The sequence below is a fragment of the Carassius auratus genome, chromosome 7 (assembly GCF_003368295.1).
Source record: "Carassius auratus strain Wakin chromosome 7, ASM336829v1, whole genome shotgun sequence".
NCBI classification, from domain to species: domain Eukaryota; kingdom Metazoa; phylum Chordata; class Actinopteri; order Cypriniformes; family Cyprinidae; genus Carassius; species Carassius auratus.
Genome location: NC_039249.1, coordinates 22,861,454 through 22,879,138, shown reverse-complemented (window position 1 = coordinate 22,879,138; position 17,685 = coordinate 22,861,454). Strand labels below are relative to the sequence as shown.

Here is a 17,685-nt window from a genome sequence, read left to right as displayed (position 1 = left end):
CTGTGATGTTGTTGAGATTTTGTTTGAAACAATATACAGGTGCTTCTCAATGTATCAGAATGTCGTGAAAAAGTTCATTTATTTCAGTAATTCAATTCAAATTGTCAACTCGAGTATTAAATCAATTCATTGCACACAGACTGAAGTAGTTAAAGTCTTTGGTTCTTTTCATTGTGATGATTTAGGCTCACATCTAACAAAAACCACACCGATTCACTCAACAACAAATTAGAATACTTCATAAGACAAAAAAATAAAACAAAAAAACAATTTTAGTAAATTGTTGGCCTTCTGGAAAGTTTGTTGATTTACTGTACATGTACTCAGTATTTGGTAGGAGCTCCTTTTGCTTTAATTACTGCCTTAATTCGGCGTGGCATGAAGGTGATCAGTTTCTTTGACAGTGGCCTTCAGCTCATCTGCATTTTTTGGTCTCTTGTTTCTCATTTTCGTCTTGACAATACCCCATCGATTTTCTATGGGGTTCAGGTCTGGTGAGTTTTCTGGCCAGTAAATCACACCAACACCATGGTCATTTAACCAACTTTTGGTGCTTTTGGCAGTGTGGGAAGGTGCCAGATCCTGCTGGAAAATGAAATCATCATCTACAAAAAGCGGGTTAGCAGAATGTATGGGTAAACGGGTGCAGTGACTTTGGTTTTCAAAAAAACACTATGGACCAACACCAGCAGATGATATGGCACCCTGAATCATCACGGACTGTGGAAACTGGACTTCTGGACTTCAGGAAACTTGGGCTATGATCTTCCTGCAGACTCTAGGACCTTGGTTTCCAAATGAAATACAATACTTGCTCTCATTTGAAAAGAGGACTTTGGACCACTGGGCATCAGTCCAGTTCTTCTTCTCGTTAGCCAAGGTATGATGCCTCAGGAGTGGCTTAATAAGAGAAATACGACAACTGTATCCAAATTCCTTGACATGTCTCTGTGTGTTGGCTCTTGATGCCTTGACCCCAGCCTCAGTCCATTCCTTGTGAAGTTCACTCAAATTCCTGAATCGATTTCGCTTGACAATCCTCATAAGGCTGCAGTTCTCTTGGTTCGTTGTGTATCTTTTTTTCTCCACAGTTTATCCTTCCACTCAACTTTCTGTTAACATGATTAGAGACAAAATGAAAAGAAATAAGTTTGAGATGCAAGTGACGCAATCAAAAATCTCCACTCAATCTTAAATTAACGTAATTTCTGGAGGTTTCTTTACTTTAGTTAAAGTTAAAGATAACTCTCTTTTGATTTCTCTTTCCTATGGGTTACCCTTAAGACTATGGTACCAATTTTAACACTTCCTTTTAAGGGGATGTTAGACGTTCTGTGTCCTGTTGCTGGAAACCACCGCCCCCCGAAGCACAAGAAGTGGCGGGGATGGAGGGGTTTTGTGAGGGTAACGGGAAGGGGTGAACACTCCCTTGTGCCCCTAGAGCCACTAGCTCAGTGCCCTGAATCAGCGGACCGTTACTAGCTGCTCTAGAGACCTCTGTGCTACCTGACCTCTGAGGTAGCAAGACTCTTAGCACCGCCAATTTCCAGGCGGTAACTGGAAGTGCTCACTGGAGATCGCTGCTCCCTGAAAAACCGGCAGGGTTGGCAGACCGATCTCCTGAGGGCACTGAGGAGAGACGGGCGCCGTGTAATGCAGTGTACACCACTCTTCCCCAGAGATTGCCTTCAGCAGGTCAGCCTGGTATGTCTGTAACTCTGCCAAAGTGAGCAGTGCAGCACCAGCCTAACCTGCAGCTTGGTAAGCTTTACCCACGATGATGTTATTTTACAAAGTTTAGTGGGGAGAGTAGGTTTACCAAGGATGCAGATTCGGGCAAGAGATAGATCGCAAGTTTCATCTCCGAATACCCCCGCGACTTTGCATCCACGATAGTTGAAAAAGTCAAAGTCGAGGGCCCAAAGATGCGGGAAGTATCGGGTTTGCTCCATGACTTCGACAGCTCATCATGGAGGTCAGAAACCTATCCAAGCTGCAACCTGTCCACCTTGCGAATAACCACCTCGAGCAGTTCCTCGTACGATTTCCTCTTGCGAGAGGAACGCTCAGAGGCAGGGTGCTCATGGCCCAAAGACCCAAGAGATATGTCATCCTCCTCGTGAACCGAAGAAGCACCAAAGTGCGCTTCGAGATCATGAGAGAGGATGCGTTGATCCAGTGACACTGCAAGCGAAAGGGACTAGCCCGTTGCTCGCTCGTCATGCAGATCCGCACGAGAGTCCTTCGATGAAATGGGTGCGGTCTGAAAATAGCTCAGACGAGCATGAAGCATCTTCACTGAGAGCAGATCACAATGCTCACACTCGCCTGTCTCTAAAGCCAGAACGGCGTGCTCTTCCCCCAAACAAACAAAACAGTAATCATGTGTATCCAGCTCATACATAGGACAAGCGCATGGAGGAACACAACACTTATCGTTTCGTTGGCTCATCCTACAAAGATCTGTATCTGACGAAAAGAATCTTCCTGACGCACACATGCACAGAATGATCTGAAGACAAAAGACCTGTTGATGCACCTGTGGCTTATCTATTTATAGCCCTGTGTTGTGGGCGCGCCCCGATGACATCATCAACTGAGGCTATATTACCACCGGGTCAATTCTATCAATGTGTTACACACATTTTTCACAGCTGGTCACGAATAAGACATTTCCCAATGCGCTGAGCAGCGCAGCATCGACTGAAGCTTTCGAAAGGGAACAAGGGTTCTCAACTCTGTCCCTCGAGTTCCACTTTCCTCCAGAATTAGCTCCAGAAACATAACACACCTGAACAGGCTAATCAAGGTTAGTGTGTTTGATAAAGGTTTAAGTTAAACGCTGCAGGAAAGTGGACCTTGAGCAACAGAGATGACAAACCCGGCCCTAAATCCACCATTAGGTCCCTATTGAAAAACCAGCATATGCTGGTTAGGTATGTTTTGAAGTATGACTACTGGTTTGAGCTGGTCCTTAGCTGGTCATGAGCTGGTTTAAGATGTTCATGTGCTTGTTGAATCTTGAAATTATTGTTGAGATTTCACAGGTGGTACGTGGATGTGACTGCCGCTATGAGTGATAATGGTCTCAAGTAGAATCTCAGTAGAATCCTTAGCAGAGTCTGTATAGACTAAGTAAGACTGCAACTGTATATCAGTGGATGTATATAAGTAGCTATGGAACATTTTATTTGTGATTTGATTCATTCCACTTTTAGTATGTCACGTAATTCACCTATGCCCCTACCATCTGCCACTGTTAATGATTATTTTCAGGAAAAACCCTGGGGGATAGTTCACTGGTTTTAACCCACAGTTTTACTCGAGATTGACCTTGACACAACATCACCACTCTAATGTGATGATGATGGAAGGATTTCCAAACCAACTTTAATGTTATTATAAAATATAATTATTTAAATCATTTAAATGAAGTTTTATGTATAAAATCAAACCTGTTTAAGTATTTAAAAAAAAGGTTCTGTGGTGCTAAATCTTAAATACAGTTTGATCAGTTGTATAATATATATGGATATAAAAGTATTTCTGTTTTTTGACTCTCCAAATTGTACAGTGGGAATAATAATAAGCTTAAAATCTTGTAATAATATATTTTTATTTTGGTATGTTTTTAGTAAGTGAAATATATGCAAGTTAAATTACATTCAGATGTTACATAATTACAAAGACAGCAGTGTATTTACATAGACGTATTCTTGTGATCACAAATGCATTTCACAGAATATCATACAAAAGAAAATATAATTAACAGGCAAAATGAAGTAGACATAATATAAAGTGAACAGTGAATAATTCCTCGAGGTTGTGCTCCAGACTTTATCGCCATGATGTCTCTCTTGATGACAGGACTGCAAGACACACACAAAATGCAATGAGCTCCTGGGCTTCATGGAGGATGCTATATGTAGTTCAACACACGGGTGGAGGTAATGTTTCACATAACAGATATAGTGAAGACTGACGAATGGAAGAAATAAAAAAAAATAAAAAAGATAAAGAAAACTGCTCTAGCTTAAAAAGCAGCAGCATAAAAGCTCAAAACCAAACAAGACAATGCTCCATTTACAGTCAGACAGCCTGACCTTGAGTCTGTTGAGACATTTCTGTACACCCACATGATTACTCTGAACAGCATCCACTGGAGGCAGTTCCATAGAAGGAAGTGAAAAGAAATAACTACTTCATTTCTTTCTACTTAAAACACTTGTTCCTGGCAGGAACCATAGAGCAAAGCACACCAGTAGCTCAAGAGTCACATGAGCCTGCATGAAAGAACCCCAAAGCAGTGCAGGTTTCAGCAGAACGGGAAGCCGATCATTTTTTTGACAGTCACTATTAACACACAGGAAGATGCAGCTATCTTATTGTAGAAAATCACAGAAAACAATGTGAGTAACAGTGTTTTTGTTTTCTGGCTCAAAAAATTACAAACTAATAAATATAAATGTCTTGTTGGCAGTTGAGTTGAACTGTCTGATCGGAAAATACAGCGTATTTGACAAGACAAAGAGCCACCAGTACAGACAGGAGGTGTGCAAGTGAAATTGTGTGCATTCTGGGAAGCAGGAAGAGGTAGAAGTAGACAAGCAGAAGGTTTAGGCCAGCAGAGGGCAGCGGTGTGCAAGCTGTGTGTCACACATACACACCCTCGGGATGAAGGCTGGAGACGAGTGGGTTCTGGAGGCTGCGTGGGTTCCCCAAGATTTGCTTGGCAGTGGTACGAGGGTTAAACTCCAAGATGGAGGAACTCGAATCTGTCATAAACACACACACACACACAGTTTTGCCAGCTTCAGTTGTTTGGTTAGGTATAGACAATGTCCCTCTGAAACCACCAGATAGTATCTTTTTTCATTTGTAAAGCACGTTACCCCATGTATAGGACAAAAGACCTTGTTAACTAGTGATTTGTGAAAACTGTATGCAATTTTACACACCTTCATCACTCTGTCCATCAGGCTTGAGGAGAGCAAAATCCATCTCTTCGGTTTGCTGATTAGATTGTGCTGGAGTGACTCCTGTTTGCAGGATGAATTGTTGCAGGTTACACTGGCGTAGCTCTTTATTCAGATCATCCAGTTCCATGCTTTTAGCCTGCAGGGGAACATTAGAGAGATTTAATGTTGGGTTAAAGGAAAAAGCTGAAGCAGTGACTTTCAAACGGCAATGTTCCTTTATCACACAGTTCTCTTTTCTTGTAATGAGACACCCACACAGACTTAACCTCTACAATGAGATCAAGTGTCCAAGCGGCGTGTCTTAAATGTCATTTTCCATACAATACGTTCCTAGCATGAACAGTACGAATTGTTTTCTAATGGTTCCTGCTTAATCATCACAGACATAGTGTTTCTTAAAGATGCTGCCTTTGCACTACTAGATGAGTCCCATTGTTTTGTTTTCCATAAACGTACTCATTTTATTTCACCCTTTAAAGGTGTGACTAGTATTGTTGGTAATGACAACAAACTGTAGGATGAATAAATATAGTTCTGTCCTTGCTGATGGGAGTGTGACTGAAGCAACAGTGAGGTAGTGTGTATGGTGCCCTGAGGTTCAGTTAGTCATGCTTTTGTGTGACTGCAATGAATGTATAGGTGTGATTCAACAAACTAGTACAAAACTGTTTCATTTAAGGTATACCGAACAGTCAAGCAAGTCATTACCGCGAATACGTTGACATTACATGTTGAGTTGAAATCTTGTTATAATCATTCCTGTATATAATCAAAGCTTCTGCAAAAAAAAAAAAAAAAGGTCCATTGCAACATAGCAACAAGACTGTGACAGTATTACAGTAATAGTAACACCAAAGTTCCTCTGAGGTCAGTTTTCATCACAGACTCAAGATGGCATGAATTGTGACTGTATAAGGCTGTAGTCTGAGTGTAAGTCATGAAACTAGCGCTGGTGTGAGTAAATGGGTGAGCAGGCTGATATACAAAGTTCCCATGACGGTAGCAAACTTCACAAAATATCAGACCACTGAATACCAAAATTGATCAGTCAAGCTATTTTATAGTAAAGCAGAATAGAATTTGTTTGCCTTTCTTCTAAAATTCTGTACTCGGTATGTACTAGATTTGACTGAGAACTTACTCTGGGACCATTAAAAAGACATGTTTACTACACTTTGTACTACAGTTCTTCTATATAGTGGCTAATGAATCTGAAGTCTCACACATTCTCAGAAAATGGTTTTACTTCCATGTTGCAAAATAAGGTGGATTTATAGTATTAATGTGATTAGAATGAATGTAATCTAGGCCTACTAAATCTGCCATGTTGGCCCGGTCATGTCATCTACGGTGTCAGTAGCACAATTTCACGTCATTCCTCTAAGTGGCCTCGTGGGATAAAGCATCATTGGGTAATTTTTACTTACCGTTTTTCAGATGCTATTAATATGGACATACTACTCTTTTGGCATACTGTTTTTTTATTTAATAGGTACGTAGGCATATTACCCTGCAGTTTGTCATTTATTTGCCTTTTTTTTGGAGACTCTAGTACCCATATTGTCTTTTAAATGTTTTATACGTCAAAATAAATAAATGGTTATAGTGAAACAATAACAATATGACAAACAGAAATGCAGACCTGCAGTTGTTCTTCTGCCAGCCTTAACTCCTTTTCTATTTCTTCAATTGATGCCTGCAGTTCATCCCTGTGATGCTGATGGTTGTCCAGTTGTTCTTTTGCTATAACTACAGATTCTTCAACACTGGGTCTTGCTTGAAGCACACCGTTTCTCTTGGTTTCAACAAGCATCCTGATATCTCGCTCTAGCTGCTCGGATTGGTTGTCTGTGTCATGCAACCTTCGACTGTGTTTGTCTAGAGCTAAATGGAGTTCGTTTTTCTGCCATAGAATGTCCTTTTCTCTTTGAACCTCAGACTGAAATTCATTCTCCCAGTGCAACGCCTCGGCCAACTCCGCCTCGTTCCGCCTTATGAGCTGCTGTAGGTGGTCCATTTCCTCAAGGAGATCAGGGGAAAGGTTTGGAGGAGGACCCCGCTCCCAAACACTCAGCTCCCTCTCTAGAGACTCCACCTGTCTCTGCAGAGACTGTAGCTGCCCTTGTTGTCGTAGTATCTGCTGATAAAGTGTGTCTTTGGATGGACCAGCTTGGGCAAGAGACGAGGCTGGAGATGGGGACGCCCCTCGTGCTTGGGAGTCTCTGGGTGGTTTATCAACCTGTTTTACACGAGTTCGGGGTGATGTGGAGGGCCCCAGATTGAAAGTAAGAGCTTTTTTTGGCTCTTTGGGTTTGATTGGCTCTGGATTTGGATGTCTGGGTAATTGCGGGACTCGACCTTGGTCTGAGGCTTCGCTGCTTGTGGGACCGGTGCGCCGTAGGATGAATTGTACTTCACTGCCTAATTGGCCCAGTTTAGCCAAAGACTCCAATGGACATTCAGTGGCCACAAGCTGCCGTTCTTTATCCCGCAGTTTCTGGATAAGAACATAACGACCAGTTTGCCCTGGAGAGCACATTAAGAGTGAACGTTAAAATACAAATGCACTAACTGTTCAAAGAGTAAAACAGAAAGAGAGAGGCTCAATAACTTACCTATAGCCTGGGCAAGGGCAATGACTACATCCTGACAAGATGTCTGTTCAGACAGGCCACAGACGACTCGTGGAATACCATCCACCCACACCTTCAGCTCCATGACTGTGAGAAAGTCAGTTAGGAGCGTCTCTACATGACAGTGCTCTGCTGAAAAGATACAACAATTAAAATACAGAACAATTACTTACAATATAGAGAATAACTGCACTTAGAAAACCACCAATATACATGGAATCACATGGAAATATTGATCAATGCATAAACATACAGCACATGAAATATGGAAAACAGAAGTACAATTTTGCTTGCTTACAAACGTCACTGGTTCATGATTACATTTGCAATGTCTGTATGAACATTTTAAAACAACAAGATTTTGGATGCCTGAACTTTCCATGGAGGGAGAGAAATCCATCAAGTTTCACTACCAAATATCTTCATTTGAACTTGATGATGAACTACACTCTTAAAGGTTTGCAAAGACGTAAGGATAAGTAAACAGTAAAATAAATGGTTTTTAAATGGAGTGGCCAAGTAGCTCAGGTCACACTTTAAACTTGGAACATTCCAGATTCTGGTGATTCAAACTGTGCCATGGGTTAAACCAACGAATGTCATAATGTGTTAGATTAGGTTAGAGACCGTTTTTAGTGTACATCAGAAAGATGTGTTGTGATGATCATCCATACATCTTGTAACTGTAAGAACATTGTTCAAAAGAGCATGATCACTTTTAACCTGACACCACATTTTCCTGGAAGTATGCATGCAAGTAAATGAACCAGGCACATTTCTTTTTTCAGAAAACTTCAAATCCAATAAACTCCTTAAACAAAAACATTAATGAGAAGTTATCGATCAGAATTGTAATCAATGTGCTTTTATTATATCTGCCCTTGAGCCTGTTCTGACAACAGCAGTCAGCCCTATTTTGCAAGTTATCACTAATTTTGATGTACATTTTAGGGAAGCACTGATATTCAAGCTGCTTCTGGCAAATGAACAGGTTAAGACACTCTTTAACTGGCTGTTTGTTTTTAAATGTGCTCAGTGAGGTGAGTTAGAGAGTGTCTCATGTCCTCAACCTGCACATTGACTCCTGAGGCAATCATTAACCAACCTTCACATTCCTGCAAACCTTGAAACTGTGCTCACATGCTCAAAGAATGTGTGCACTGTACCCACAGTCACAACACTTCTGCCTGTCAAAAGTTAAAACAAATATGCTTCACAGAACGTGGCTCAGGTTTCATGGCTTGTTTTTCATAATGCTTTACTATTACAAAGATATAATGTCTTTGGCATGATTAAGCCACGCCTATGTTAAATGTAATCATTGACAGCACAATGACTTTGACAGATTTAAGCTCAATGATTATTTTAAAGATAGCTTTCACACATCAGCTGTAAAATATTAGTAAACTGTAAAGTATATCCCCTCGAATAAAGTACATTTCAGTCTTATGTGTTTTTGCTTTTAAAATGTGTCACACTGCAAAGCATTAGCCATGCAACCAACACACTCTCTTGTTGGCAATTTATAACAATTGTACATTTTGGCAAATTGGTGACAACTTTGCGTAAATTTTTTCGATCTCTTTCAAATGCTTTTGTATAATTTGCTTACACTCCACTAACATTAGGTTTAGGGTGGAGTTTTGTGTGAGCCTTCAGACTTAACTTTCTTCAAAAATGTTATGTTTCCGAACAAATTCTTAGGAAATTTACACCTCATAAAATAGCTACATTTTCTGATTAGATCAGGTTGTGTGCAACTGCAGAGCTGCAGTACTAATGAATGGAAAAGATGTCAAGGTCTGGAAATTCATTCTTAAAATGCGCTCATGCACAAAAGCAAGACACACCACAACAGTCCATCTAGCACATCTTTACATAGAAAATCAATTAAAAAGCAGCACAAGGGAGTGGAACACAAAATACGTTTTGTGTGAACCTGCTCTAACTGTAAACAGTGCAAATTATCGGTGTTATCTTTGTCATAATTACATGATTGCTCCTACTGTATCTGTCATTAACAGTACTGAGAAACATTACATTTTCAGGTAAGCAGGTGTTATGATTACCGGGTTATTATCATTGTGTTATTGGTATATTATCATGTACTTCCTTATAATTAGCGTACAATACTTGCTACAGTAAACACAATGCATTGATGCAATGGTAACTTTTAGTTCCATTTTTATTACTGCTATTCACAACAGTCATTTGATTCATCAAGCATGTAAACCTGCTTCCTCATGGTAACAGTAGTCCTTATTATATTAGTCCTTATTATAGTCCTTATTGTAGCTTCAGAATTCACATTTGAGATATGATCGTGTATCATTTATACTGTAAAGTAAAACGTGGAAGTCTCTCTAAGCAATGCTATCCACAGATCTTATTTTGCTCAGTTATACTAAAAACGACACAAGTAAAGTGAAATGTTCCGTTAACATGTCAATAGTGAGTTCCTCACACAGTGCCATAGGTAAAGATTTCCTCTTCACTATATAAAAGAAAAAATACAAAAGGAAAATAAAAATTATTTAAAAGGTGTTTCCTCAGCGAGCACTGTGAACCTCCTAGCTGTCTGTAGCAGATCTGATGACGCGGCTGTAATCATACACCATCCACCTCCATTAGCAGGCCTGCAGTAGATATCAGGCTCTGTTCTCCCATTGACTTTTAAACACAAATCTGCCGTGAAGTGTGGAGACCCATGAAATCAGTTTGAAACATTACATTCCTGAATTTTAAAACCATTAACCCTAAACCAGTTCCATGAGCATGAACATCAAATATTCAGTGGTTTTAACTCACTCGAATAACTAGAGTAACACATTATGTGTTGAAATAGAAAACTAGTAATGAACCGGAATCAGGAATTAGACTTTAAATTTCATATTCAACATGTTTCAAGTTTGAATTGTCAGTTGTTTGAATATGATGTTTTTGAAGGTGTGAAACACAAATATTCTTGGGAAAAACTCTTTTCTCATGTTTCCCTGTCAACATGAGTTTACAGGAGTACCCAGGTGGGCACATGCTACTAGAACCATACAGCAAACTAGAAATACAGGTTTTATGCTATTTCTTCCATCTGATGATGACAGATGTTTCATTGTGGTCATAAGATCTCTATACATGTGACTGCTGAAGGTACAATAGGAGACTTTTTTCCTGAAATGTGACCACAAATGGAGCACAAAACAAGTCTTAAGTCGCTGGGGTATATTTGTAGCAATAGCCAAAAAAACACTTTATGCGTCAAAATTATAGATTTTTCTTTTACGCCAAAAATCATTAGGATATTAAGCAAGGATATGTTCCATGAAGATATTTAGTAAATTTCCTTCCATAAATATATCAAAACTTAATTTTATTTAGTAATATGCATTGCTAAGAATTCATTTCGACAACTACATGTATTTTTATTTTTTTGCACCTTCAGATTCCAGATTTTCTAATAGTTGTATCTCTGCCAAATATTGTCCGATCCTAATAAATCCTGAAAGCTTATTTATTCAGCTTTCATATGATGTATAAACCTCAATTTTTGGAAAATTGACACTTAAGACGGGTTTTGTGGTCAGGGTCACAAATGTCATCTGAGAGTTCACCTACACTAAATAAGAGACTGTATGTTGATGGCATTCTCACTCAGTGTACCATGAGAACCAAGAGAAATGTTTAAAATGTCTAAATTCCATTTGTTATGTGAACCAGCCAGAACCAGACTCAGGGATGTGTCTCACAGGCATTAGGTTTCTTGTGTTAAAGGGGTGAAACTGGCCTGCTTACGTAGAACAGCATAGCTAAACCTTCCCCATTGTGTGCAAAAGGAGGAGTGTACTCTCTGTCCCTCTCGAGTGAGTTCATTGACGACTACAAGTAAATAGTATCGCCAAACAAAGTCAGACGCCTTTGGTATGCAGCATTACAGGTGCATCAACCTTGCTTTTCCTGCTGAAGAATTCCAGTCCTAATTTATGAAAAAGGAACCGGAAGGTGTTATCACAGTTTACATAGTCTAAATGTAATAATAATAAAAAAAAAAAAAAGACAAAAACACGAAACAAAATCATTAAAACGAACTAAATTTAACATGAAAGTTTCAAATATATTTTCAAAATATTTACAAAAACTATACTGGTATCTCATTGATACTAAAGGTTGCTACAGTACTAGCACTGATAAATGTATTGTGTATGATCACTTCTTAAATTAGATATTCGGAATGTGTTTAACCTAGTAAAGAATCTAAACTTTGCTAAATTCTTATCCTAATTAAGCTAAATCGTGCAAAAAAGTTTGGGCTGATACACGTTAGTGTTTTTTTAACATGTAGCCCTGTCTTACAATATAGGCTTTGTATATTTTGGCCGCTATGTGAGTGCCTGGACGTGGATTATTTTTGTTTCTTGCAATGGGATCCAGTTTTTTTGTTGTTGTTATTGTTCTTTCTAAATCCCCATTGCATTATGTGTATACCTGGTTTGGAATCTCTGATTTACAGCAATTTCCACAAAGAATAAAAACACAATGTGTTGGGAGTGGTCCTCTCTTTCAACCCATCTACAGAGTGAGACAACTTCTCCCCTATATTTACGACATGATTCGTGCTACCTGGTTTCATGGCAAAAACGTACTTGGAGGCACTTTTTCATGAAACGCGAAATACGTACCAATAAGTAGTCTAGCCTACATATCACTGCAGTTGCCAAAATAATTAACACTGGAGGTAGTAAAACTCTGAAACCTTTTATTCCTTTACACACAAATTTACAGAGTTTTGATTAATAATTAGGCTTAGTTTTTGCACAATTACCTGAAGAATATTATGTTATGACTTCATAACAATTTTAATATGCTGGGAGATTTGTAAACTGATACGTTTTAATATTAGCATCACACATATCCAGTTTCATATAAATGGGTTTTCATGAACTGTAACGTTAGTTTCGTTCGGTAGCTCAAGGAGTACGGAGACATAGTACGTGAGAGGTGAGGAGCTCTGGTTGGAATCTCATGTAACTACGCTTACACAGAACAGTAAAAATCTGCATATAAGGAAGTGCAAATGGCATGCTCCATCAACAGATGCATTTTTATATCAGTTTTTGGATTTGTTAAAACTATCGGTAGATTTAGGGTTGGGTTTGGTGCAGAGCATATTTCCAACGCGATAGAACATAAACTTTTAGCTACTGTCCCTGGATATTTGAATTCTGAACCGCAGCAATAGTCTACGTGCCTGAAACATAGTAAAAAAAAACACAGCAATATGTACCTATATCAACACAATAAAAATGTACCAAAGTTCACGTATTGAACCTGTGTTTTAGCCCCCACTCAGCTGATATTTCTCTTTGAAATTGCGACGAAACGTGCAGTAAGGTAAGTAAAAACGGTGTTGCAGAAAGGTATGTATTTTTATGAGACCAGATTGCATTCGTAGCCTTAAGCTGCAGGAACATAAATCAGATTGACTGTTCTTTCTTTTTTTACGCACATTGATTCCACCACTAGTGCTTTTCATGTTTCAAGATCCATAATTTAAACTCCATTGATTAAAATCCACTATTCTCACCTGCAGGTGGTCAGTTATATGACATGAAGCATTTGCCCTCACTGACATAGTTTGTGAACAGCAGCAGTCGGAGTGTAGATTGTTTTGCATATCCAAATATGGTGACATCATTTCGTCAGGTGAAAGAAATGCAGAAATTTCCCTAATCAGATATTTCCTTAAATGATTTATGTGAAAGATTATGGAGAATAATATACTCATGTAGATTAGCAATTATCTACACAATCACGGTGTTAATAAGAATAATAATCTTCAAAACATGAAGGTAAACTATGTGTGGCCCTGTTTATGAGTAGGCAGAAAGATGCATGACAGTAGAACCTGTCATTAAAATTATATGAAACATTTTCAAGGAACAGTTGATAAGAATGGTCAAAAAAAAAAAAAAAAAAAAAAAAAAAAACCTTGTTATTAAAAATATCAAGAAATACAGCCAAGTTGCCAAATGGATTCTCTTTACCACTAAGCATTCCTCACAAACACAAAAGCTCACCAGAGTTGAAATAAAGTAATCATTTACTCAGGCATTATGCATGTCTACATTTACACAAGTGACAGAATGAGTCAAAAGGACCTGACCGCTGAAGAGAAGTATTGCTTATATCGCACAATCCACCGTTCAACCATCAAACAAAATACATGATCTACATGATCCATGGATAACACTGTAGAATTGTGACTAAACCATTATGGCTAATTCCCTTCGGGCATTTTTCTTTTCATGAATAAAAGCAGGTTTTGCAAAACCTGGTAACCTCAAGTAGTTTTTTTTTTTTTTTTTTTTTTTTTACAGACTTCTTACATATAGAGACAAAGTTGACCTATGTACCAGGTTTCGATAAACAATTTTCAACTAATTCTTGTTATTTTATAAACTTTTTCCTTGCTACTGATTAAAATCAAGGGCATAATCCAAACACAATTTCATCTACTTTTCCCTAGTTAAAGCTGCTTTCCTTTCCAGACAGGCTGGAAACACCTTGGCACATTTTATAGTCAAGTCTGTAGCTTAACTAGACAAACCTGCTGGTGAGACGGAAAGCTATATTTACCTTAGAGTTGAAAGCTCGCGTCTATGTGTCCTCCTTCCTGGTTATCATGTTTAATATATTTCAAAAAGTACCGTCCCCAAACGTGTCTAGTGTAAAATCTAAAGCGTTAACCTTTAACACAGACGTCGGTGTCCAACAGGTGTTGTTTTTCCTGTATGTACAGGAGCAGGACTAATGGCGCACTGCTTGTTTCGTCTCTTGAAAGTGACTCTCTCTTTCCGCTCTCCACAATGCTGACACATACCACAGCCTTCCCAAGCTCCTCCCCCTGAACAGGTAACACCAGCAACAGTGTCCTCATTATCTCTCTCTCTCTCTCTCCGTCCTGCGCTTGTTCTCGTCATTATTTTGTTAAAGATCTTAGAGCAGTTTTTAAAATTGGCTTAGTTAGTAGGACATAGTTAGTGCTTCATTCTTATTTCTTTATAAGTTCAATTACCTGTCATTGTATTCACATTTATGTGTAATAGTGTACTCATTGTGTTCGTGTATGTAGATCAAATGCTTGGACTTCCTCAATAAACTCAATAACTTCCTCCTAATAACTTCCAGATATAATACATGCCTGTAAAAAAATGTGAATGGTGTGACAATAAGATGTTGTGGGCAGTTATATCTAGGTGTTGCAATGTCATATCACTGGTTGCTAACTTGATGGGGTGTTCTGGATTGTATCTTAAGCTCAATATTCTCCCACGTTTTTACTGTAAAACAGGGGATCATTAATTAATCTGCTAACTGCAACCGTTCAGATGTCAAAAAAAAAAAAATAGATGTTTACATTTTCTGGAAAACAAAACATTGGTGGTGCTTTCCCATTAAAAGATCGCTGCTATGATTGTAGGGTGTTGTGTGTGATTTCAAGAGTCTTGCTATGTGGTTGCTAAGGTCTTCTGAGTGTTTTGTAACACGTTGCTATGAGGTTGATAAGGTGTTTTGGCTGGTTGCTAGGCAATTGCTTACTGGCCCAAGTAACAAGAGCCCATCCCTAAAAATGCATAATAATCTGAAATATCTCGGGACAGTTTGTGGGATTGTTTGCTTTTATTCTTACCTTAGCAAAAAACTTACACTTCCATTTAAATTTTTGGGGATTTTATCTTTTTTTTTTTTATCTTCATCTTTATTTGCTCAGAAATAAAGCAAAACTGTCAAGTGAAATATTTTTAAAATTCATTATTATGTATAATTACATTTATTATTACTATCAGTGTTGAAAATAATTGTGCTGCTTAATATATTTATAATTTCTTCATATAAATACCTCATTCATTCATTCATTCATATAGTAAATATTTATTTTTTTGTTGCTTTTTTTCTGATTACGTTAACGCATCCTTGCTGAATAAAAGTATATATTACAAAAAGTCTGATCATTTAGAAAAGTAATAGCTTTCCTCAACAAGTCAAACAATTCCATTCATGTCTGTAACACAACTGAAGCTAATACAAAAGTTAAAACCCCAAATCTCTAATTCATGTATGGATAATAGTAGTATTACATGTATGATTGAAATGTTTCAAACACTTGTTGTGCTACACGACCCATTAAAACTGCAATTCACATGGAAGGCCAGCTACCCTCAATGTAAACTAAAAATTTCTAAACAAAGCAGGCAAAAGCACTGAATAACTGAATATAGCATTTACGTAGTTACTCACTTAAAGAGTTAGTTCACCCAAAAAACGAAAATAAGCCCATAAAACAACTCACCCTCAAATCATCCTAGGTGTTTATGACTTTCTTCTTTTCGAATCCGTTATATTAAAAAAATTGTCTTAGATCTTTCAAGCTGTTTAATGCCACTCAGCAGGTGTTACAGTGCATCAGTCCAAAAGAAGTTAAATAAAAAGTGCCCATCGATTAAAAAATAGTGACAAGTGTGGCTCCGGGTGGGGGAGGGGGTGGAAGGCCTCCTGTAGCGAATCGATGCATTTTTGTAAGAACAATGTCTATATTCAAAACATAATAATCACTGTAGCTTGCACCAACAGTTGTACACAGAAGCAGTTCCAGGCGGATGATGTATGAGGTTAGCGTTGCGCATGCACTGGTGAAACGTCACCCACCCGGAACTGCTTCCATGTACAACATCGAGTGAAAGCTAGATTAAATTGATTACGTTTTAAATATGGTTATTTAATTTTTTCTTACAAAAAATAGATTTGCTACAAGAGGAATTTGTTCAACACCCAAGGAGCCATGTGACACACTTTTTATTAATGGATGGGTGCTTTTATTTATCTGCTTTTGGACTGATGCATGCAACACCCGCTGAGTGCCATTAAACAGCTTGAAAGCTCAAGAAAACATTTTTAATATAACTCCGACTGGATTCGTCTGAAAGAAGAAAGGCATATACACCTAGAATGACTTTAAGGTGAGTCATTTATGGGCTAATATAAATTTTTGGGTGAACTAACCCTTTAAGCTTCGACCAATTATATTCCAGACCTGCATGGGCTTGTGGGACATATTTGTACATGTAACACAACATATCTTACAGAAATCATTTACATACAAAGTCTTTTTCTTCATATGCTACACAAGCAAACTTTCTACTTTTCATAATTGAAGGATATTATACAAACTTATTGCACAGGTGATAGGGAAGGCCCGCAGAGATACATTTGCCTTTCACTATCAGCATGGCCACCTTGATGACTCCATGTTTGCTCTTAATTTACATTACAGAGAGGGCACAGGCTCGCATCCCTCCTGAGGCTTCAGCCACCGTTATCTACAATGGAACATCTTGCACTTGTTAGACATGGCACGAATAAAGTCTGAAAGTGATGAACGCTGGGACGAAACAAATGAGGAGACGAATAGCTCAAAGCACAATGCTTTTAACCAAACAAAACCTCTCAAGAGATAAAGAACTGGCGACTCAGCCACCATTATTCAGGTAAACTCTTCCATTTGATGGCATACTTTCTTTAGCTTATCAGCCACAAGCAAAGTGGGAAAAAGGTAACTTACCTGATGTAACATGTAAAATAAGTATAAAATGTCATGCATTTTCTTTCAGGACCCCCTCGTCATGTGTGATCCTGTATGCAGCTTTTACTACAAGAAGCTTTCATTTCAAACAATATAAACATAGATCTATGTTTAAACAGCACACTATTCTCCTCTGTTGACTTACCTCTTACAGACTCTTGAGATGCACAGGAGAGGGAAGAGTGAAACAATAAGCAGAAGGTAAAAAAAAGGATCTGTGTGACTTTGTCAAGGCCTCACCAGACAAGTGAAGTGGGACTGCGGCTCTTGGTTGTCTTGACGACGGATGCTTTTTCAAGCAAATCAGCCAATGAAACGCGCACTGGTCGCCGTACAAAAGGCCATGTGACTCTCTGGCTGCCTTTCAGCAGGAGACAAGAAGCGCTGCGAATATTGACCTGGAAATTTAATGACGGCGGTATGATTTTTCTTTACAGTC

At 38.5% G+C, this 17,685-nt stretch overlaps 1 protein-coding gene across 3 annotated transcripts; it reads right to left on the bottom strand.

The window, feature by feature from the left end:
• Window positions 1–3,597: 3,597 nt before the first annotated feature.
• Window positions 3,598–17,506, bottom strand: rassf7b (Ras association domain family member 7b). Of its 3 annotated transcripts, none has more exons than XM_026267969.1 (6): window positions 17,392–17,506; window positions 7,595–7,744; window positions 6,622–7,505; window positions 4,959–5,115; window positions 4,668–4,775; window positions 3,598–3,869 (listed from the first exon to the last, which is right to left on the bottom strand). In XM_026267969.1, the coding sequence occupies exons 2-6, from the start codon at window positions 7,695–7,697 to the stop codon at window positions 3,838–3,840; spliced, it is 1,284 nt and encodes a 427-aa protein (XP_026123754.1). In that variant the 5' UTR covers window positions 7,698–7,744; window positions 17,392–17,506; the 3' UTR covers window positions 3,598–3,837. The 3 variants fall into 3 exon arrangements, with proteins under 3 accessions (XP_026123754.1, XP_026123751.1, XP_026123752.1); XM_026267966.1 differs by lacking the exon at window positions 17,392–17,506 and adding an exon at window positions 14,243–14,480; XM_026267967.1 differs by lacking the exon at window positions 17,392–17,506 and adding an exon at window positions 14,243–14,480 and having other exon boundaries at window positions 7,595–7,741.
• Window positions 17,507–17,685: the final 179 nt, after the last annotated feature.